Source organism: Bidens hawaiensis, unplaced genomic scaffold (genome assembly GCF_021521415.1).
Source record: "Bidens hawaiensis isolate Kalapana, Puna unplaced genomic scaffold, B.hawaiensis_p1.1 tig00026825_1, whole genome shotgun sequence".
Taxonomy (NCBI): domain Eukaryota; kingdom Viridiplantae; phylum Streptophyta; class Magnoliopsida; order Asterales; family Asteraceae; genus Bidens; species Bidens hawaiensis.
In genome coordinates, this window is record NW_027494314.1 from 134,123 (window position 1) to 158,824 (window position 24,702).

Consider the following 24,702-nt stretch of genomic DNA (forward strand, 5'->3'; position numbering starts at 1 on the left):
ATAAACCTATTTCTTATTAAAAAACTAATATAATTATACATGGATAGAAAGGACTAAAAGATGAGTGTGGTCCAATTTGCCCCTTTGTGCAATGAAGAAGCACTCAAATCTTATAAAACAATTATATTCCACAACAAAAAGTTTCATATTCCCTTGACCATCATGCGCTTACCCCAGTTTCATGTAACGCGTATCATCACAAACGCCAAGTAACTTTAATAAAAAGCTTACCTAATTAACCAATTTTAGACATAGCATTTGTACATAATTTTGATTTAGGAAAACAAATAAAGAACAACATAACAGGCTTATGTGCCATATATTAATTAATACATACAAATAACTATGTGGTTGTTAGTGTTGCAAACCTCTACTTAAATTTAATTATTTGTTGAACAATCTTCTATTACTTTGTTTTCTAAACTCACTCCTACATTTATGTGTTTGTCCACAAAGAAAATAGAACTGTTAATTGCATTAGGATAAACACTTGTTTTTAGCACACGTCTTGATAGCGTTAGACAACAAACCTTTGGTATGAAACGAGTTACTTGGTATTAAAGATCTTCAAAGTTATGCTTATAAAAAATATTATTTAAATATGTAGAAAATAATATAAAACTTATTATTTTTGAATTTGAAAATTAAAGATAAAACTATAACAAAATAACCTCATCAAGTGTCCCAACCGCTACACTTCAAACTAATTATATATATCATAAAAATAGATAATCACATGTAGACGAGAAACTCTAGAATATATATCTATAATAATATATATAATTATCTATTAAAAAATATGATGTGTCGCTCTCTCGTCGCTCCTCTCCACTTCGAACTATCAGATTGCTTCAATTCTAACGCTCTGTTTCCGAGTTCAATTAAACAAGGGAAAAGAAAAGAAGAGAAAAGAAAAAAAAAATCTTTTATTTTCTTTCTCTTTTTACCTTTCCGTTCTTTCTTTCTTTCCAAACTGGAAAGAAAATAATTCCTTCCAATTTATTATTTATTTTTCCTTATTTTCCTTCTATCCATTTTCTTTTCTTTTCTTTTCAGAAACACAATTTTCTCTTATCTTATTTCTTTTTCTTATTTTAAAAAACATATAATTTTTTTCCTTTCCCCATTTTATTTTTTTCCCATCAATAAATTAACTCGAAAACACAATGTAAATATTGAGCTCTCGTTAATTTAACCACACGAACATAAATGAACACACGTGAACGAACACAAACAAACATCAACGAATATAAATAAACACTTAAATGCAAACATACAAAAAAAAAATATAAAGCACTAAATAAATGATTTATTCAATTTTCATCCAAAAATAAACATAACCGAACATAAATAGATCAAAATAGGATCCCCCACTTGTGGTCTAGTGGTAAGAGGCTTGGGTTTTCCAGTGAAGACTCAAGTTTGAATCCCACTTGTGTCATATTTTGGTGGATATTGGCAATGAAAGATTTGAGCTAGACAAAGGTCGTCAGTTCGAATCTTGAGTCCACCTGGGTTTTCGTCCACCGTGTGTTATGCCAGAGAGTTCTGCTCTTGTGGTGACACAACGGCTGTCAAGTGGCAGTCGGCGGTATGGTTTCCGGGGGGAACGCCCAAGCCAAACTCTGAAGCCAGCGTGGGACTGGTTAAGACAAATAGTCTGACCAGAGTAAGGGCATCGAAACTCTCCAAATTTAAAGTGTACGGTAAACTAAACTCGCCGTTCTAAAAAATATTTGAAATTATTAAAAGCAACAAATATAGAAAAAAACCATCACTATACTGATCTCATAAGTTTTCACGTGTCCACTACGCTATACATATTCATTCATTCCATTGAACACAGCAGACGCGCCGTCGTGTGCGAGTGGGACATCGAGCCTCCTATTATTGCTTCCACAAAGTATAAGCCAAATTGCAACAGCCTGCGTCAATAGTCAGTAATCATCCTTTCAGTTTTGGTGCTTGAACCTAAACGACAACCGCACCACACCACACGGCGTTAGATCTCTCTCGTACTAGCTTAATTAATCGCCTTCATTCGTTTAGTTATCATTATTTGCATGATTTGAGGTCAGATTTTCGGTTATAACTATTCGCATTAAAGCTCGTTAGATTTTGGATTTGATTGAATATTTTGTCATGTGTACTTATGTTGCTGATAATTTTAATTTTCAAGTTAATTAATTAATTTGTATATTTGGAGTTAGGGATCTCGTGGATGCTTTTGAATTGGTGTAACGGATGCTGATTGAATGTGTTTTGTTTAAAAAAAAATAAAATAGGTTACAGTTTAAAAAAATGATAATAAATAAATAAATAACATTACAGTTTGTAGTTGTATGATTTTGATGTTAATTTATTTATATATATGCTGGCATTGATTTGGACTAGAACAAAAGGCATAATTATAGGCTCTGAGCGGTTTAAAAACGTGCTGGCTCAGCTCGATTTGGTTTTGAAACCGAGCTGAAAAAGGGAGATAGATTTTGTACTATGAGAGTGTGAGTTGAGTGTTTTGATTAGAGCAAAAGTTCATGCTTTGATTGAGTAACTGTATACTTCTATGGTTTTCTTTTGAAGTTTTTACTTCCTATTTCCGGAATCATGTGAGACCATGTCCATCAGGATGTTGTACATATAGCTTTTTTGGTTGTGCATGCAGGTTCTTTGTATATTATTAAATCATATATAGAGCTTATTTATTTCTAAGTTTTTTGGTACGCGATACTAGAAACCTATGAGAGATGTAAAAAGATTTATATAAATATTTTGCGCTTTGCATACGTGATGCAATGCGCTCCAGCTTCAGAACCTATCGCCTCTTTACGCATCGCACTTTTTAAAACCAAGTGTATAATGCACATTTCAAATGTGAGGAGATACAAGGTGTTTTATTCTTGATTGATCTATGACAATGTATGCATACTTTTGATGATTGTTATCTAATTGTCACCTGTCTTTCATGAACAATGAGTTGTTTATGCCAGCCTTTACTTCTTTTATATTAAAATGACTACTTTCAGTTTAAAGCAAGTGAGATTATGAAACACGTGATTACTAAAGTATTTCTTATGTTTGTGTTACATTGGGTTCAGGGCAACTTAGTAAACCATGGAAGCACAATCTGCTTTGTCCTTTCAAAGATCAGGTGCTAGACAGTTTAATAACCATGGAGTTGCAAGTGCTCGATCAGCCCCTTTGGAGGATAAATATCCCAAGTTTACAAATCCTCAGCCAAATTTCAGTAGCGGGACTGTCGAACACATATTTTCTTCATCTTCAGGGATTTCTCCAGATTTTAGCTTTTCTTCGGTTATTCCCCACTCAAATCTTTCAGAAAAGGCACCTTTTATATCTCAATCCTCAGAAATCCGTCAATCTTCAACGTCAAGCCAATATATGAAAGAAACCAACAATAATTCATGGTGTACAGATTCATTGTCTGATTTTCTTGATTATTCCCAAAATACCCCTTTCCAGTCTAGTAACTTAGAACACAATATCATGTCATCTGAGGATCTTCTTGAGTATCCCCAAAATGCCCCTATCCAGTCTAGTAACTTGGAACACAGTATCATGCCATTGCCATCTGAGGATTTTGGTAAACAAAGTGATTGGCAAGATTGGACTGATCAGCTCATTAATGAAGATGATGCTTTGACCCCTGATTGGAATGATATTCTAATTGACACCAATGTTGTTGATCCCGAGCCAAAGGTATGCTAAACTTTATTCGTTGTTTATAACTTGTTATGATGTAAATCAAAAAACGATGTCAGCATGTTCTAAAATTGAGTCTGATCATAGTTATCAAATGCGTTAGGCGCGCAGGCCTCTCCGAGGGCCTAGGCGCAAACAAAGCGGCGCTTTTAATAACTATGGTCTGATGATCCTGCATTGCTACTGAATAAACAGTGAAACCATATTGGTAACTTCGATGGCATTTAGTATTAGTATGCATATGAAGGCTCAGTATAACTACAAGGCTACAAAAGAGAATATGTTTTTCTACAAGAATCTGTTTTGAATGTCCATATAATCATAGATGGTGATAATTGCATAAAAAGGTAACCAACTTTGGTCAAATTGCTATTTTGAGATCTGACCAGTCTTTTCTCACATAAAAACAGCAACTTTCTAAAAAAAACGATTTCAGGTAAAAGTTTGATTTGAGCTAAACATTCGATTTACCTGAAATTGAAATTTGTTGAAGTTTAAAGGGTTTTTGTGGTTGAAAACAAAGTTGCTTACATAAAATAGAATTTGGACCAAAGTTGGCTACTTTTTTCTGCAAGTAACCTTTATAATATTTTGCTATTCTTTGACCTTCATTGATTTGAAATTAATCTCTCAAACCAAAATGAGTCATCAACACCCAAACTACGGTAACACCAACAAGCTCACCACCTTTACTCACTTATGCTGCGTGCGTTTTGGTTCGTGAGTGACTAGCACCGTAACACAACAATTCCACTCATGCCTTGCTTATAATCACTTATTTATCCAAATTTGATTCTTTCATCTCCATCAATCGTTTTGCCAAATGCAACCATAGAACAACGATTTGTTCCAGTTTCTCTTTATCGTTATCGGTGGCTCTAAGGTTTACACCTTGTGAATCTCCGTACAAGTGTGTATGCGGTTATGAAGTGAACCTTAAAAAACTAACTGGTGATAACCTCACACTGTATGGGGATTTACAAGGTATCAACCGAAGTGCCACGGGTGGCGATAAAGAGTGACCCGACCGGAGCTATTTGTTTTTTTCTTTTTATGGTTGCTTTTTTGGCGAAATGATTGATGGAGATGGGATGGTTAGAATCACAGTTGGATAAATGGGTGCTATATGCAAGGCATGGGCGGGGTTGTTGTATTATGGTGCAAGCCACTCATGAGCCAACATCACACAACACAAGCTAGTAAAGCCGATGAGCTTATTACTATAATTTGGTTGCAGGAGGCTCATATAGGTGGCCATTCTTATTACTAAATCTATTATAAATATCTCAGAATCTACATTATTTTGGTTCTTGACTTGTTGCTCATTCAAAGGCATCCTATCAGTAGTCATCATGTATATGGTTCTGTTATCAACTTATCATTTTTTTAATTACAATTTAGATGTCATATCATGTGGGCGGGTCATCTACAAACTCGGTGCAAGCACAGCCACTAATTCCTCAATCATCTGGAGAAGCTTGTGTTCCATTGACCCCAACACCTTGTGGAAGTGGGTCCCAATCCAAACCACGAATGCGCTGGACTCCAGAACTTCATGAAGCATTTGTGGAAGCAGTCAACAAGCTTGGTGGAAGTGAAAGTACTCCCTTTTTCCTACACATGTTCTGACTTTATTTGACTAAAGGTGGCAAAATGGGTGGGTTTGGTTTCAGGTTAAAACAGCTAATATCTTGGTATTGGTCAAAACATTGAAACACTTTTTGTCTATAAATAATTTTTTATTAACAACCGCCCTGAAAACCTTGTGTCTAAAAACCTTTTCTTTCCTTAAAATTTTTTTTTTTGAACAAATAGTGTGTCAAATATGATTATGATATATATTTTTTATTATCTTGATAACAGTTTAGTTATTTAAATAGAATGATTTAATATAACCTGAATCCCGACCCATTTATATGTAAATATGTCGAAATTTTCATATCTATAGCTACACTAGCAATTACGCAGGGGTTTTTGTGATTCTCTACAAACAATTAGTTTGTCAAATATGATTTTAGTTTTTTATTATTTCAATAATAATCTAATTTGATGCAATAGGTGATTTAAGAGGTTTTATGCATTAAATTTTGACCTGTTTGGCTAAAAGTTTTTCTTATCTAACTTATATATATTACCTGTTCTGTCTGTTAGACATAAAACATGACCAACATCCACACAATAATAAGTAAACATGTCAAATTTGTCACATCTAATAAATGCATTAATTTTATTTGTGCATTGTTATATTTGTATCCACAGAAGCTACGCCCAAGGGTGTATTGAAACATATGAAAGTTGAAGGCTTAACCATCTATCATGTTAAGAGTCATCTACAGGTACATTTATGATACTTCTTGATTGATGCTAGTTATTAAAGTTGAGCAATATTTATTTATCTATATATTTTGCAGAAATATCGGACGGCTAGATATAGACCCGAACCTTCATCAGAAGGTAAGCAAATTATTGCCTCATTTTTAATTTATTATTGCATCTATCTTGGCTATATGTAAACATAATAAAACTATATAAATATGTTTACGATTAATTGGCCGATCACATGTTGCAGGACCTTTGGAGAAAAACACGACATCAGTTGAAGATTTATCATCTTTGGAGTTGAAAACGTAAGTTACAGTAGTTTATGAGTTTATCAGTGTCATACCAGTTGCAATAAAACTGATTTTTAAAGGTTTATGAAATTACCTATTTACCCTTCTTTTAACCTAATTTGAGATCTCTACTTTCATTTCATAAAGCATGAAAACATCAGTTTATCTAATAAATCCTCAAATAATCAACATTTTGATCTAAACATCTTATTATTACAATTTCATACAGCAGAAGCACATCCAAACGCTAACTTATCAGAATCATTTTGTTACACCTGAATTTTTATTCTGGTTATTCGATATCAGATAATTACTTGAAAGCGCGTGCCCAAACACTCCCCTTGTTTGTATGGTGATTATTAGTTTTGCATTTAACAGGGGTTTGGAGATCACTGAAGCATTACGACTTCAAATGGAAGTTCAGAGGAGGCTGCATGAACAGCTTGAGGTACAGCTTTACTGCCCGTATTTTAAATTCATTAATAATTATTCAAATTTTAAGATAAAATATACAAAACCAAGTTAACCCATTTATGTGCAGATTCAAAGGAACCTTCAGCTGAGAATAGAAGAACAAGGCAGATATCTTCAGATGATGTTTGAAAAGCAATGCAAGTCAGGTACCGACAAGGTCACGGTTCCATCATCTATCGAACCTGGACCTGATCCGGTTGTTGGACCATCTGAAGAAGGTTCCAGCAAGTCAGGACCCGATGGCTCTCAACCGGCTAAGCGTGCAAAAGTGAACGAGTAAAAACCTATATTATTATTAAGGTTTTATAAGTTTTATGGTGACAAGGGATCAAAGTGTTTAGTTTTTAACTGATTTTTGGTGCATTCTTTTTGCTTAATAAGAAGTTTAAATGATGAATGGCCTTAGAAACAGAGTTAGGTTTTCTAGTAGTTATTGCCACAGCTGCACTGCACCTACACTTGGTCCATAGTGCAATGCGCATTGATTGGTTGTACTGTACATATGCTATGAACAAGAGCTACTTTGATTTGCACTGTTGTGCATTAATTAAAACCACAAGTACATAACTTTTTTTCAAAGTTGCTAAATGATACCCTTCTTTCATGGAAAATCATGGATTTAAGATGTTTTAGATCGTATCTTATGGGTCATGTAACTTCAAATTAAACAGAAGTTATGCCGATATAGCTTGAACAATTTATATTAGCATAAATTTTATTCGATTGATATGTCTACAAATAACCTATATGCTTTGTTTTCTTTTTAAACCTTTTGACTTCATATTCTCCAATCATCAAGTTGGTTTAAGAGGATTAATTATTCGCTCATGACTCTTAAAAACATATATAAAAATAATATTCGATAAAACAACTTGTTTCAAATAAACTCATAAATTAATGAAATTCACGTTACGTTCGTATAATAAAAATAAGAAATCACATAGAAACAAATACACGCTTTTTATATATGTATAAAACAAATACATGCTTTTTATATATGTATAAAACAAATACATGCTTTTTATATATGGTTGGACTTTGGAGTTTGGAGTTTGGAGTTTGGACGCGTACGGTTCAATTAGTTGACTTTGGGAAAAGAAAAAGGAGTTAAAGGACAAATACATGATGCTTCATGCCTTCTTTTCGGTTTGACTTTTTACTTTAAGAAAGTTGACTTTGATATAAGAAAAAGACAAACACATGAAGCTTCGTTGCATTCTGTTTGGTTTGACTTTTGACTTTTTGCTCTTCAATCAAGTCAGTAAGATACAATTGTTTTAGGCATTGTGAGGATAACATATAACTTTTTAAAACCACCAACAAAGATGGGCTATTCGGATACATCATCGTCACGATTAGAACTTGAACCAATGGCCTTTTATAAAGAAAGTCAGTAGGTATCGTTAGAGGACTATTGATACAATTTTTTTAGTTTACATCCTAATGTAATTCTAAAATTACAACACTAGTTACTATAATGCACATAGTTATGAAATCTCAATTTTGTTGAAATTTTTTTAAAAAATAGAAATAAAAAAATACTTCATTCTTAAATACAATTCGATTTTGATAAAGTTTATTTCAAAATGTGGAAAAAGAAAATGAAAATGCCACAATTTTATGCTAAATTATACATATTGGAACAACAATTTCTGAAAATTTGAAAAAAATATGACAAAAAGAACTATAATTAGTTTTGTAACCAAATGTTCTATGTACACCGATTTAAAAAAAAATACATGTGTATATCTATTCTTGGAAACTCGATGCCTTGTCCATCCTAATGTTGTTCAAATGCTCACTTGTTTGAGAAATAGTTGATAGTTATTGGACGACGCTACGCATCGAAGGTCTTGACTCGGGTGATACGCGAGTACAAGCAAGAGCAACATTAAGTACAAGCAAAACTTGCCGAGCCTCTTCGTCCGTGGGAGGTAAAAGCCTTTCGTCTAGGATATCTTTCAACAACAGAACAAAATCGTTTGAGGAGGCTGAATTTGGGTTTGACGATTGTAGAGACGTTAAAAACTCCCCGGGATGTTTCCCCATCATAATCTCAAATGCTACCACTCCAAAACTGTAAACGTCACATTTCTCTGTAACCCTCATTGTAAGTGCAAGTTCTGAAACATAAAAGATTAGTTTAAGCTTGCACTATATACTACAACGTTAATAATCACAATAAGATAATCACGCTCGTATAAATTAGAAATATACCAGGTGCCATGTAACCATACGATCCAACAACCCCAGTCCAATTACTCGAGTCCGGGTCCAACAATTTAGCAGTCCCAAAATCCGACAAACGCGGGACCATATCATTCTCAAGCAAAACATTATTTATCGAGACATCCCTGTGAACAACCGGAGGATTACAGTCATGATGCAAGTACGCTAACGCATGCACAAGGTCCCAAACAATCTTAACCCTCGCACCCCAATCCAACTTCGTACTCGCCCCGTAAAGTACATTTCCCAAACTACCCTTCTCCAAATATTCATACACCAAATACATCCCGCCTAAAGTACAACAGTAGCCGTGGAGCTTAATATATTCCGGTGCCGGACTTCCGTTAGGGCTCGAATCTCGTTCTCGAAACTCCGTTTATTCTCCGCCGGAACGTCGTCGGAGTTCGTTAACTGCATCCGTTTCACCGCCACGATCTGTCCGGTAGGCAATTTGGCTTTGTACACGCTTCCGAAGCCTCCTCTTCCAATGCAGTACTTCTCATCGAAGTTTCCGGTGGCTTTTACGATGTCGGAAAAGGTAAATTTACCGTCTCGTTCCCATACAACTAGATCTGAGCTATTAACTGCCGTAGAACTCGTTATCTCTTTATTGCTAGGTTTAGGTTTTCGTCTGGTAACTATACAGTAGATAACAAACGCCGTTACGGTTATAATGACAGTGAGCACCGGTACAAGAACTGCGATTAAGAGTTTATTGTTTTTGGATTTGTTCCGTACTGTTTTGATGTTACAAGGAGTTAATCCTTTATCAGATGATTCAGATACACACAGATTTGGATTTCCGGTGAACGATGCTGCCAGTACTTGTTTGAATACTCCTACGTCTGGTATCGGACCGGATAAGTTGTTAAACGAGAGATCGATTGATTGTAGGCTGATCATGGAGGTAGCTAGTGATTGAGGAATTTGACCTGAGAAATTGTTGTGTGAGAGGTTGAGGTTTTGGAGTGTGTCGAGCTTTGATAGGTCGGTAGGGATTCGTCCGGTGAACGAGTTGCTGCTCAGGTCTAGTAGGTACTGCAATTGGAATAAGTTTCCGATTTGGTATGGTACTTCACCTGATAAGTGATTGTTGCTTAAGTTTAAGCTTGTTAACCTTGCACAGTTTCCGATTGTTGCTGGTATGCTTCCGTTTAGATTGTTTGCAGATAGATCAAGAGCTTGGAGATTAGTTAAGTTGCCTATACTTTGAGGAATCGGTCCAGTTAACCAATTGTTGCTGAGGTTGAAATTGAACAAATTGTGTAATTTCCCTAATTCACTAGGGATTTCACCAGAAAGTTGGTTCCATTCTAGTCGTAGGACGCCTAACCGTTGCAAATCTCCAAGCTCGGGTGGAACTTTGCCTGAGATTCTGTTCCTTTGCATTTCCAGATTGGCTAGGTTTTGCAAATTTTTAATATCAAGATTGATTTCACCTGTGAATTGATTGTCACTGAGGTTGATGTAAGTGAGATTAGGATGCACACCGAATGCTTGTGAAATGTCCCCTGAGAACTGATTTCCATCCAGCCTTAACCGACCTAGATTCGTGCAGTTTTTTAGGCAATCTGGTAATAAGCCTGTGAACTTATTACCATTCACAGTAAACTGATCAAACTGAAAACCGCTGCATAGTTCTGCAGGTAGTTCACCAGAGAAACTGTTGTTTGAAAAGCTAACATTTGCTAAAAACAGATTGTTCTTGCCAAAATCTGCAGGAATACGACCTGTCAAATCATTGCTAAAAACCGAAAGAGCCACCAGGTTAGAGAGATTAGAGAGAGTATGAGGCAACTCTCCACTAAACCGGTTGGTGTTAATGTCAAGTTTAGTCAATGAAGTCAAATTCCCAATCTCAGGTGGGATTATTCCACTGAGATTATTGGAAAACAGCTGCATAGATTGAAGTCTAATCAGATTTCCAATTGTGGAGGGTAGTGAACCCGAAATCTGGTTGGTAGAAAGGTCCAAACTTTCAAGATTATCCAAGTTTCCAATCTCCAAAGGGATGGAGCCTGTGAAACTGTTGTTGTACAGAAAAAGAAAATTGAGATCTGACAATAAACCAATTTCAGGTGGGATTGTTCCAGTGAAAAGATTATTTTGAACCTGTAAAGACACCAATTTGGTCAAGTTGCTGATGAAATGTGAAGAAATTTCACCAGAAAAGTTGTTTTCAGAGATACCAAGATCAGTAATCCTGGTCAGATTGGATAAAGACAATGGCAGCTCGCCAGAAAATGAGTTTCCAGCTAGTGCCAAGATTGTGAGATTGGAACAGAATCCAAGCTCGTAAGGAATTGAAGAGTTTAGTTGATTTGAATGGAGATCAAGCTTCTTAAGATTATGAAGTTGACCAATAGAAGAATGTATTGTTCCTTCCAATGAATTTTCAGACAAATTAATCTCTTCAAGATTGGTGAACAATCCTAAATCTCTTAAAATTGAGCCTGAAAACTTGTTGGTTCCTAATCTAAGCTCTTTCAACTTTGTATGATTGTAAAAACTAGTTGACAGTTGACCTTGAAACAGATTATTTGTGAGATCAAGGTATTCAAGATTCTTCAAATTGGAGAACAATGATTCAGGTAAAGACCCATTCAACTGGTTTATGGATAAATCAAGAGAAGTCTAACTTCTTGGAGTGAAGAATGAACTCTGGGAATTCATTTTCAAGTGAATTGAGGTAAAGATTAAGAAAAGTTAACGCTGGCATAGGTGAAAAGTCTGACCAATTTCCATTAGTCAAGTAATTCCCTCCAAGATTTAAGTACCATACCTGCTGAAGATTGCTAATTTGAACCGGGATTGCACCGTTAAGACTGTTATCATTAAGATTAAGATATCTTAACTGTTGCAGCTGTTCAATCTCAGATGGGATTTCATCTTCAAACCCATTTGAGCTTAAATCCAAATGGGTCAGATTTGGAAATGAAGAAAACTGAAAATCAGTTAATGTTCCAGAAATTGATGAATCTGAGAGGATAATCTTGGACACCGTGCCACCTTCATTGCACACAATACCAGTCCAGTTACAGAGATTCTGAATGTTTCTTGAAGACCAAGAACTCATGGAAGATGGTGATGATGATAAGGTGTTCTTCCATTTAATAAGTGCTTGTGCTTGTGTTCTTGGTGTTGATGTGGTCTTTAATGGCAGCAAAGAAAGAAATGCAATGCAAAAGAGGAGATTGAGGATGGTTTTAAATTCTGCCATTGATATTTTTAAGCTTTTTTCATGCTCAAATTGTAAACTTTATAAGTTTATAATCAAATTGCAGAGAGAAGAAGAAGGTGATGATTATAGTTGAAGTCTGAAAACTGGCAGTAGATAAGGATTTGAATACATGTGATTGGGTTCACGAAAGTTAAGAAATTTGTGTGCCAGAATTGAATGCTTTTAAGGGCTTGTTTTTCAAGGGCTTGTTTACACACAGGAAGATACAAAGAAGCCAGCAGGTTCGTTTTACATTTTAATGTATTTTTTATATTATTTTACGAATATAATAATCTGACTAAATATTTAAAAAAGTTTTACCAAGGTCATTGGTCATCTAGGTATCTCGAGTATTAATTTGGTTTCTTTATAGTAGTATAAATCCGTTACTTGTTAATCTTATAGCTATATATTATAATAAAAAAAAAGACTGATAAACTTATTAAAAAATTAAAGTTTTAATCAAACTATATGAGCTGGTTTGCTGGTCAAGTATATATGCATTTAATTATGTTGTAACTTTAGATACCGAGTAAAAAAAGTTCATCAAATATAAATATTAAAATACTTAATTTTTATATTTCCTGTTCATTAAATATATTGTATACTATCACGATGTTCTGTTCTTTTTAGACTTTTTACAATGCAACTTTTAAAGGAAATATATAGGAATGCGTTTTTTTTAAAACCATTTTGAGTTTTAAGAACTTGAAAGAACTTAACGTAATAATTTTTTTCTGAATGTTTTTATATATACGTAATCTATGTAGGTTACATGTACGTAGAAAAATTACATAATTTTTTACTCACTTAGTCGACTTTTTACATAGGTGTAACGGACGTTTAAATTAGTGTAATCACCGTACATCTTTATTCTTTTTCCTACTTAATTTTTTAATTAAATTTAATCTTAACCACATAATCTAATATATTTAATTAAATGTGTGGTTATGAATGAAGTTCTTAAAGCTTAACAAGGTTCTCAATTTCTCTCTCCTATATATATATATATAGGGTGAGGATCCTAAGAGAACCCTTTTAAATTGAGAACTTTGAGGACCATTTTGAACCACTAAAAAAAACCTCTAAAAATATTTAAAAAAGTATAAAACAAAAAAAAAACGAAAATTTTAAAAAAGTAAAAAAAAAGAAAAAACCAAAATTCTTATATTTCATTCCGGTTTCATAAAAAAAAAACTTGTTTTATACACATGCGTATAATTTTATTTAATCTCTAGTTACGTAATGTACACATATGTACATTATCATTTACTTTAAATTGTGCATATGTGTATAAAAAAAGAGCATGTATGCACATATATGTACATATTATAGATGTTTGTATAATTTAGCTAAAATGAGATTTTTTTTATGAAACCTGGATGATACATAAGAATTTTGTTTTTTTTTTACTTTTTTTATTTTTGTGATTTTTTTTGTTTTATGATTTTTGAATTTTTCTTTTATATTTTGGCTTTCTTGTGGTCCAAAATATTCTTTTGGTTCTTAATTTTTAAATGGTTCTCACAATCTTGATCCTATATATATATAGTTTTGTAAGTAATAGATAAAATTATTATTTTTAAATGATAAACGGGTATAATTGTTACATTTAGGTTTGTTATAACATCACATGGTAGGTAACTTGACATAATCGTAGAGTTTTGAAGCAAATTGGAGCTTCACTTCTTTGGTTCTATTATAAGGTTTTTTCATTATTATTTAAGACCCAACTTGCAATTGTTAAATAAAATTTGGGTCAATTTCAACCTTCAAAACTTTATTTTAATAATAATAAAATAATTCAATGATAAATAATTAGTTATTCGGTTACAGCTCTACGACTGTCGATGACAGTTACTTGCATGTCGTGTTTGACTTTTATTTTTTTTTGTAACCCTCAATTAAATATGTTTCTCATTTGGAATTATAACCCGGATGCTTTTAAAGGTAGTCATTGTCTATGTAAATTAATTATGTAACTTGGTTTCCGGAGATATTTTGTAATAGGGGTGAAAATCTTGACCCAAATCACTTCAAATGAATTAATTTGGGTTGTTTTAAAAATTAAATGAGTGAGTTTGAGTCAGATTTTAATTAAATGAGTTAAAATGGGTCATTTGAAATTTCATCTTGTTATTTTCGGGTCAAAATGGGTCTACGTATTCAAAGAAATGGGTCGATGTGGGTTACTGCCCTAAGGAAATGTGGAAGGTTTCAGATCGGAACGGGTTTCCGCACGATACAGGTTTCGGCATGAAACGGGTTTGAGATTAGAACGGGTTCGGTTCAGGTTTCAAGCCAACACGAGTTTTCACACAGGACGGGTTGGGTTTTGGTTTCTTTTGGTCGATTCCGGACTCGTTTTCGGTTTTTTGTTTTGTTTTTGTTCTTTTTTTAGTTTCGTTTTTGTTCGGTTTCAATATTTTTAGTTTCGTTTTGATCGATTTTTTTTTATTTCGATTGATTTGGTTCGGTTTTGGCTTTTGGTTTCATTTCCGATTTTTTGGTTTCTGTTTGATTTCTCGATGGTATTTTTTTGTTTTTTTTTTGAAATGAGGACAACAGAGGAAACAGTTTAGTTTTTTTTTTACTTTTTTTGTTTTTTATTTATATTTTGAATTCTGATTTTTTTATTATTATTTTTGATTATTTTTTGAGGGGTTTTTTTATCTTAATAGAAAACTCTTTAGAAAAAAATTCAAAAAAATAATAAAAACATCATTACTCAAAATATAAATAAAATACAAAAAAATTAAAAATACTAAAATGTTTTCGCCGCTATTCTCGCCCAAAAAAAAAAAAACCTTGAAACCCGTTCTGACTCGTTCTAACCATAACTTATTTTGACCCAAACCAAAACAACCATTTTTTTAGTTGACTCGTTCTGATCCTGATCCAAACTCATTTCGACCCAAACCCATTTCGTCCCAACCCAACCCATTTACCACCTCTATTTTGTAGTGACTCGAGTTGATTCCCTTTAATTGTAACTCAACCTTGTAAGTTGTAACAATAGTATTAAGAGAACGCCTCTTGGAGGGGCTCTTGCTGCATAAATATAGATGGAAACTAGTCTAATCTTTTTACCATCCACATCGTCAACTCGTTTAAAGACAGTACACTACAATGGTTATCTGCTTGAAACACCATTTGTTTGTTCGTCTTTTGAATATACATACAAATTGATTATTGGTGAGGATTTTAATAGAGTTTACAACGGTTGTATTTATTCATGATTCATGTTGCAAAACTTCGTTAAACCTATATACAAACCTCAACAATATGTTTGTATAGTTATAAATTAGTATAAAAAAGTTTTAAAAGCTAATCAATAATCAACTTTTGACTTTTTCAGCTTGCTTGTTGGATACTGAAGAGGTAGGTCCCAGCAGAGACCAGTTGGACCCGCAAGACTCACCTTGAATAGGGACGTCTGCGCAATGACCAACTGCTCCAGCAGGACCCACCATGCTCAGAGAACCTTACGCGCAGTACGCCAGCTGTACCCGTAGGGAAAGCCTCCCAATGGCGAAGTACCCCGCCTGTTCCCGCAGCTGCGGATACAAGCCATCAGGGAAGGCTACCCGCACTAACAGCAAGGCTACACGCACAAGGCATTCGCTACTTCAGTAGTCACATGAAGGAATGAGCAAGGCGGGAATACTCCCGCATAAATGAGCCAGTCCGTATGCTTCTAGAAGGTCTTTCGTACCATACCTACTAAGGTATGGACGGAACAGACAATTTGACCAGAGCAGCCCATGAACCAATCACAGGGTGACAGCTCACCGACAACAATACGAGGAGGAGCACCCCTCTAGTACTGTTTGTCACTATTAGCCGCTGCCTACTCACCAACCCTTACGATGGGACGTGCGCAGCCTACAGTTGGTGGAACAGTGCGTAGCCGGCAGTAAAGGAACAGTATACAGCCGACCTTTACTGTTGGCCATAGCCTACCCACCAACCAGCATGGCCTGTGCGTAGTCCACTGTTGGTAGAACAGGAATACTATTCAGCCGGCTGTACCTTCTGGGAAACCTACCTTCGGCTATAAATACTCCAACACCTTGGAATGGTAAGGACATCATCTGATATCTCAATCTTATCTAGCAATCTCTTAATATACACTTATATTCAGAGCAATCTAGTCTGATTCTCACGCCGGAGGGTGGTCACAAGGAGGAACCCCCCCTTCTCAGTGACGAGCTTACGGTGTCTGTTTTGCAGGTCCCCTGAAGAACAACCTTCTCTGCTGGACCTCATCATCCGTGGGAAACATTACTTAACCCCCAAATTATCTATAATCTGCCCGTGGGTTCACTTAGTGTTTCTTCATTGGCGCCATCCGTGCATAAAAGCTAGAACTAATTTAGTTTTTTCAAAATTTCTGAAGAAATGGTTAACGTTACTCCGGTCCCAAGGCCAGTAACCGACCAAGAAACCCCAGCAACTGGGGGGAACACCGGCGGTTATACAAATCTTACGAACACTACCCCGACTACCCAAGCCGGGGCAAGTGCAGTAAATATTCCACTGGGGTTCACTGACGCCCAGTTGGAAAAACGAACGAGGGCCCCTCGCCAAACACTAGATCAAGTGAAGGCGTGGGCCGAAGCACGTCAGAGAGAGTTCCAAGCTGAATTGGATGAACGCTTGCTTTCAGTTCAACAGGCTGACGAATTCGGCAGTACTCGCCAACAGCTCAATATGAACAGCGAGTGCGAGTACTCAGACGAGGAGAGAGAAGAATCCGATACCGACGCAAACCCTCGCCATAAGGCGAAAGGGAAGCGTAAGGAAACGGACTTCCAGCCGAAAAGGAATTTTGGGGAAGCTTTTAAACCAACGAATGCGGAGAGAAACCCGCGTGACTTCTCCAAAACCTTTAGGCCAACTGCTACAAATGCAGGAAAGTCAAAGTTCGCGAGGGACATTGCGGAAGCAATCGCCCCGAGAAGTGCCAAACAAATGTCCAACATTGGCACTTACGATGGTCTATCCGACCCAGACGACCACTTGAACAGATTCATTGCGGGGGCATCCGTCAGTAACTGGACGGAACCCACGTGGTGTTATATGTTCCAGATGACTCTGGTTGGAGCGGCCAGGGCATGGTTCGATCGTTTACCGGTCCACCACATATATGACTGGGCGGACTTTCAGAACAAGTTCAGCCAGCACCTCAGCCAACAGAGGAAATATACTGAAGAACAGTGGACGATCCTCAACTGCGTTAGAGAGGAGGATGAATCTTTACTAGACTTCATCACCCGCTTCAACTCCAAAAAACTAAGTCTCGGCAACATAAGTGAAGATCTTGTTCGCGCCGCTTTCATCCAAGGCGCTGAATACCCAGAGCTTATCCGCACATTGACGGGTAAGGATGGCATGCCATCAACATGGGATGCCATCATGACGGCGGCTAAGCGCTTTGCCGAGACGGAGAAGCAACTGGGAAGGGATCTTCCCCAGAGTACACACCTCTACACGCAGAGGACAAGAGAGAACAATGTTCGGATCGCCCGGCAGAACAAAAAAGAGGAAGCTAGCTATCTGGCAGTCAAGGGTAAACTTTGACACCTCATCCAGCTCTCACCCTCTTGTTGGCGGAAGAAATCACACACACCCTTCAAGCCAAAAGCACCGGTGGACGCCACTCACCAAAAGCGTCACGGAGATATTTGCCACTGAAAAGCTACCATGGCCAAAAGCTCCAATGATCCGGCAGCGACCTAATGCGGATCAGAGCAAATCCTGTGACTTCCACGGGACAAAAGGTCATGGTACGGAAGAGTGTACATCCTTGAAGGATATTGTTGAAGCATTCGTCAAGGATGGAAGACTGGCACACCTGGTGGCATCAATCAAGAAGGGAGGACGGAACGACAACCGGTACCGAGGCAACGGACGAAAGCCAGTTGACATCAGCATCAACATGGTTCATGGTAATATCAGAGGAAGAAAAAGGCGAACGATAGAACCATGTGCGTGGAAGGAAGCTGAGGTGCGCTTCCCGCGAGTGCCAGGAGGACCCAGCAAAGAAGGCCCTATCGTCATCAAAAGCCAGCTGGGGCACTACATCACCTCCCGCACTCTTGCTGACAACGGCGCATCGTCAACGGTGATGTACAGGCAGTTCTTCGACAAGCTAGATGACGAAGACAAGGAACGCCTGGAAACGATCTGCGCCTCGATGGAAGGGTTTGATGGCAGCACAAACACCCCCTGGGTATCCTATCTTTCCCCGTCACTCTTACGGATGGGAAACACTCCCGCACAGAAGATGTGGACTTTGTCGTGATGAGGAAGCCACACCACACATACGACATTCTCTTCGGGAGAGACGGGATGGCAAGATTCAACGCCGTGGTATCCTCAGTCCACGGCATGATGGGATGGCCAACTGCTGAGGGTGTAGCGATGATCACCGGCATTCCCCAGGTATGCATCGCATCTGTCTCATCTAAACCCAAACCAAAGTTGGCTAAACCAACCATCACCGAACCAGAAAGATGGGCCTTCAACGGCAAGTACCCGGACCAGGCCGTCTCCATTGGCCCAACAATTGTTGATCCCACACGCACCTTACTCAAGCGCTTATTACAAAAGAACGCTGACATCTTCGCGTGGACACCAGCTGACATGACTGGTGTACCCCGAAGTAAGGCAGAGCATAAGCTCAAATGCGATCCGGCTGTTACGCCGATCGTACAAAAGCGCAGAGTAATGGGGCCAGAACAAACTAACGCGTGTAGAACCCAAGTCAAGGAACTCCTTGACGCAGGCATCGTACGCGTTAGTAGATATCAAACTTGGGTTGCAAATCCCGTTATGGTACCGAAGAATAACAAACAATGGCGCATGTGCATAGATTTCAAAGACTTGAACAAAGCATGCCCCAAAGATTGTTATCCGTTACCCGAAATTGATCTTAAGGTGGACTCGTTGGCACCATTCCGCCTTAAATGCTTCCTGGACGTGTATAAGGGGTACCATCAAATCCACATGGCCGTTGATGATCAGGACAAAACCGCTTTTCGGACGCCCGATGGCACATTTTGTTACCAAATGATGCCATTCGGACTTAAGAATGCCGGGTCCACATACCAACGCCTGATGGACAACCAGTTTCATGCCCAAATTGGGAGGAACTTGGAAGTCTACATGGATGACTTGGTCATCAAAAGCCCTGACCCAGAAGCGATGTTGAAAGACATCGAAGAAACTTTCAACACGCTCAGGAAGATAAACATGAAGCTCAACCCGAGCAAGTGTGCCTTTGGAATGGAAGAAGGGAAGTTCTTAGGGGTCATCGTCACTAAAGATGGCTTCAGAGCGAACCCTGAAAAGGTCGAAGCCATTATCAAAGTGGAATCACCTACTACCATCAAACAGGCTCAGACACTGAATGGACGACTAGTGGCACTTAATCGCTTTTTGGCAAACCACGCGGATAAGTCGTTTCCCTTCGTGTCAACATTGAGGAACTGTTTAAAGAAAACGCACTTCCGCTGGACACCAGAAGCGGAAGTAGCTTTTCAGGAGATTCGGTCACGATTGATCGAACTCCCAACGCTGACAGCACCAAAAGCGGGAGAGGAGTTAATCCTATACCTTTCCGCAACTGATAGAGCAACCGGGGCAGTCCTGCTAGTAGAACGAAAAGGCATCCAGATGCCAATCTATTATGTCAGCCGTATCCTAACAGACGTAGAAACCCGGTACTCTACCATCGAAAAATTAGTCTTAGCACTTATACACGCTTCACGCATGCTAAGACGATATTTCCAGGGTCACCCAATCACTATTCTCTCCAACTTCAAACTTGCAAACGTTCTAGGCAAACCCGAGTTATCAGGACGCCTAGCCAAATGGGCAATTGAGTTGGGAGAATACGCGATAAAGTATAAGCCAAGACCAGCCATAAAAGGCCAGGTTCTGGCCGACTTTATTGCAGAAGTGCCTGTATCGCGGGAAAAAGAGTGCCAGGAAGAGGCTCAACCCTCTCCAGCACAAGACATCAATGATGTCTGGCGACTCTACACTGATGGAGCAGCCAGTAACGAGGGTTCAGGCGCAGGGCTGAAACTAACCAACCCAGCGGGCCAAGAATACACTTACGCTATTCGACTGGATTTTCCAAGTACGAATAACGAGGCCGAGTATGAGGCATTCTTGGCTGGGCTGAGAATTGCGCGTAAGATGGGAGTGAAAAACTTGGAAGCCCACGTGGATTCCATGTTAGTAGCCAATCAAATCAACGGGACGTACACGGCCGTGAACGACACAATGGCCCTGTACCTCGCACAAGCAAAATCCCTTATGCGCGATTTCAACGACTGCAAAGTCATACAAGCGAAGTGAAAACAAATCTGCGGATGCGTTAAGCAAGCTTGCATCATTAGCCTTCACCCACTTAGGAAAGGATATCCGCATTGAACTCCTCGAGACACCATCGGTCCCGCACAAGGAAATTTGTGTCATCCAAACCGGCACGGAAACGTGGATGACACCAATAATAAAATACCTTGCGGCAGGTACACTACCAGAGTCAAAAACACAGGCAAGAAAACTACGCTGTAAAGCACTGAATTATCAACTCATCGATGACATCCTTTACAGACGTAACTTTCTTGGCCCACTCTTAAGATGCGTGGACAACCAAGATGTTGACTACCTTCTGAGGGAAGTACACGAAGGCATCTGTGGAGTACACGCAGGTCCCCGCGCTGTTGTAGCTAAGCTAAACAACGCGGGATACTTTTGGCCGGGGATGCATACGGATGCGCTGGTATACATCAGAAAATGCAGGTCTTGCCAGCTTTACGCACCCAACACGCACCGCCCGAAGAATGAACTTGTTCCAGTCACTTCTTCATGGCCATTTCAGAAGTGGGCCATCGATGTGACAGGCCCATTTCCTACAGCGGCAGGAAATGTTCAGTTCCTAGTGGTAGCCATCGACTACTTCACCAAGTGGATAGAAGCAAAACCTTTAGCCCAAAACTATTTTGCATTCTCAAACTTTTAAAAATACTCAAAATTTTCATTTTTGACCCGTAATAAATTTTGACCTAAATATAGTTAACTTGTACCAAGCAATCTATTAACCAACTTTTGACCTATAAAATCAAATTTAACTTCCGTAAAAAACCCGAAACAATTTTCAGTTGAGAAACATGATTTGTTGTTGATTTTTGGAATTCACCAAGTATTTTGAAATATATAGTAAAATAATATGTTAATATTTATATTTTTAAAAATATATAGATATTATATTAATATAGTGTAAAAGAAAAGTGAATAATTATTGATTTATTACATATATTAGGGTATATTAGTTTTGGAAGAAAAAATTTGCGAGAATTAACCAAAACATGACAAATGTCCCATTTATTTTACTTTATTAGAATAGATAGATTTTGACCTAAATTTATATTTGAAAATGGCTCACACATACCTAGGGAAATCAATCATGTCAAGTTGACGGATTAACAGATTGCTGGTTGATGGGTTAAAATATGCAGCCCGAATCCGGCCCATATTATTATTATTATTATTATTATTTTAAAATTTTCAACCCTCACCACACACAAACATAAATTCTGGTTGACTCGAACATGGTTGTTTAACCCATTTATTAAAAAAGAAAAATTAAAAACAAAATAGATAAAATTTAGAGTCAGTAAAGTAAATTAGTCATATGATTTTATTTTTATTTTTTTTAATTATTAAAAATCTTGAAATGAATTAAAACTTACAATTGTATCTTCAGAAAATTGGAAAAACAAAACAAAACATAAACAAATAGAAGTATAATTATAAAAGGTTTTTTAGTTGTTAACGTGTCAACACGAACCCAACTCATTTTTTAAACGGGTTGTGTTAGTAACCCAAAAATTGTTTTCTTATGTTGGGTTCGAGTCATGTCAACAATTGCCACCCACACATAACATGTATAATTTCAATTAAATATACAACTTTGTGATGAGTAGTAATAAATAACCTCCACGATATTATAATGAATGCCCAAATTAACTTTAAGCAACCACCTCGCTTTGCACTTGTTACCTAACCGATCATTCATTTTTAACCTCAAACAACTATTAAGATAAGAACAACATACATGATACTTTAGCATGATAAAATATAGTAATTATTCAAAACACAGGTAGTTTAAGTTAGTACTCTGAAAATATACTCTTAATTAGGCTGTTAACTGAACCGAATATTCGGCAATTGTTCGACGGAAAGTTCGTTTATGTTCTTTTGTTAATAAATGAACAAACATGAGCAACACCTTGTCCGGTTCAGTTCATTTACAACTCTACTCTCAATTCTTTTTGTATGGCTAAAGAAGGAAATCTAGATACGGTTTATCTTATACCTAAAGGCTAAAGCCCTTCGACAATCATACCTCTCCTGGCGTCTCTCCTTTTCATGAAAAGCATCACGCACTTATTTCATCCAAAGAACCAAGTATTGATTCTCAATCCGGATGATTGCCACATGTGTCACCCCCATCATGTGACAAGGTTGACGGTGTCTGTTTTGCAGTATTATCATTGACAATCACACGAAGATTCACTAGAGAGATCTAATTATTGAAAGGTTTTTGGTATTGATAAACCTTATTCAATAAAATAGAAGACAATCAGATACCAAGTTGTTTCTCTTAGCTCTTTTTGAATAGCAAAACTATTATTAATATTTTAAAATGTATATGTATAAATCTTGTAATGATAATTTTACCATGCATGACTCTTAAAATCTACAAAATTAAATGTGGATAACACAATGTAAATTCATTAAAAGCAATTCTAAAACAGAAAAACTACTAAGCATTGCCAATTGTACTGTACAACATCTTAAAGCAAGGGCATTTAAAGCCACATAAATTACTATAAGTAAATAACTACAATTAATTCATCGAAGATTTAAAAACCGGGTCAACTGGGTCGGGTTAACAATGCCGGGTATATGAACTCCATTTTTACCCATGAGAATACCCGACCTTTGGGCATAACTATCAAACTTCCTTTTATCACCCAGCTTCGGCTCAGCCGGCTTTTCCTTCTGGCTCACAATCTGTTTCATCGGCTTCCTAAAATCAGCTAAATGAGCCGCAGCCGAAACCGGCGCTGCATCAGCTCGAGCCGGGTCCCACGGCTGGCCAAACAAGGTTCCTTTGGTTAAAAACTCATGAGCCAGATAGCCAGCCATGAGCTTATTATCACTTGGCGGTCGAGCCGGCTTAGGAGCTTTGACTGGAGCCGTGGCTCGTGGTATAATCGGCTTGGCTAGCTTAGGTGTCGGCTTGAGAAAACCGCTGGTTTTTGTTTTATTTGAAGCCATGGAAGTTGGCGCGTGGCGCGTGGTGGTTTGCATGAGCATCAGCTAAACCGTATCCGAACTTTACGTAGATGCCCCCAATTAGACGGATTAAAAAAGACCAACCAAATAAAAAATCCAGGGGTAAAATCGTAATTTACCACAATAAATTTTTTAGATCAATTAGTAAAAAAAGATGTAACAGAAAATAAAAAACGAGCGGTTATGAGATACAATCGGAACACGGCGGCGCGTAGGTGAGAGGGTGGCGCGTGAGGAGAAATGGACGGAGATAAAGAGAGAAAACAGGTGAGGAAAAAGTGTGGGGTTAAAAGTAAGATGTAGTGGGTTCTTTATATAGGGAAATTGTTAACTTATTGCCCATGATTTTATTGATAATTACAAGCATGCCATGAGATATCAAAAGACATAAAAGCCCCTTGTAGATACATTCATTTAACCCTCTGAGGAAGTTGAGTGTTGTTATTATGGCCCCCCTTATTTGAGGACTTGAAGAATAGTTTCGGCAAAATTTGGGGGTTGGATGTAAATATTTCATTCTTTGGGGGTAGAATCGTACATGGATTTTATTACGGTATATTTGCGTCCATTTAATTTATCAAGATTCAAGCACATCTCACTTGATTATTTATTTTTAGTTTTTACTTTTTTCTGGTTTCTATTTAAAGTGTAATTTTGTTTTCTTAATAATTTTAGTATATTGTGTTTCTATAAAGTGTATACATCGTTGCGCTTGTTTTGTTTATTTTTATATATGTTTTAATATAGTTTTATGACTTTTATAGTTTTATGACCTTATCGTAAACCGAGTTATATTTGATAGATATCTGCAACATATATTCAGGTTTTTATAAAATATCTTTATTAAAAATTATAAAGGTGAGAATATTGTAAAGAAAAAGAAAATTGAATGTAAAAATAGTCCTAATCAAGGAGTGTATTTGTAATTAAAAGTGTGGAAATAAATGGCCTATTTGATCTTTCTAACAAGCTAACAATTTTCAACAGATATAGCTCGACTAATATGAAAATCATTAAACATTCAATAATTAAATAAATGTTAGTCATTGCAAGTTTTTTACATCT

At 37.1% G+C, this 24,702-nt stretch overlaps 2 protein-coding genes and 1 pseudogene across 3 annotated transcripts; 1 reads left to right on the top strand and 2 right to left on the bottom strand.

Moving 5' to 3' along the window:
- The first annotated feature begins 3,103 nt into the window (after positions 1-3,103).
- LOC143574041 (protein PHOSPHATE STARVATION RESPONSE 1-like) lies at positions 3,104-7,230 on the top strand. The gene is made up of 7 exons (XM_077058768.1): positions 3,104-3,720; positions 5,125-5,323; positions 5,983-6,059; positions 6,135-6,177; positions 6,293-6,350; positions 6,714-6,783; positions 6,877-7,230. The coding sequence occupies exons 1-7, from the start codon at positions 3,115-3,117 to the stop codon at positions 7,087-7,089; spliced, it is 1,266 nt and encodes a 421-aa protein (XP_076914883.1). The 5' UTR covers positions 3,104-3,114; the 3' UTR covers positions 7,090-7,230.
- Positions 7,231-8,459: 1,229 nt separating this feature from the next.
- On the bottom strand, positions 8,460-12,555 carry LOC143574042 (uncharacterized; annotated as a pseudogene). Its single transcript, XR_013142519.1, has 2 exons — positions 9,027-12,555; positions 8,460-8,932 (listed from the first exon to the last, which is right to left on the bottom strand). The product of XR_013142519.1 is annotated as an uncharacterized LOC143574042 (transcript).
- Positions 12,556-23,190: 10,635 nt separating this feature from the next.
- LOC143574045 (uncharacterized) lies at positions 23,191-23,619 on the bottom strand. The gene has a single exon (XM_077058771.1). It carries the CDS (start codon positions 23,617-23,619, stop codon positions 23,191-23,193), a length of 429 nt encoding a protein of 142 aa, XP_076914886.1.
- Positions 23,620-24,702: the final 1,083 nt, after the last annotated feature.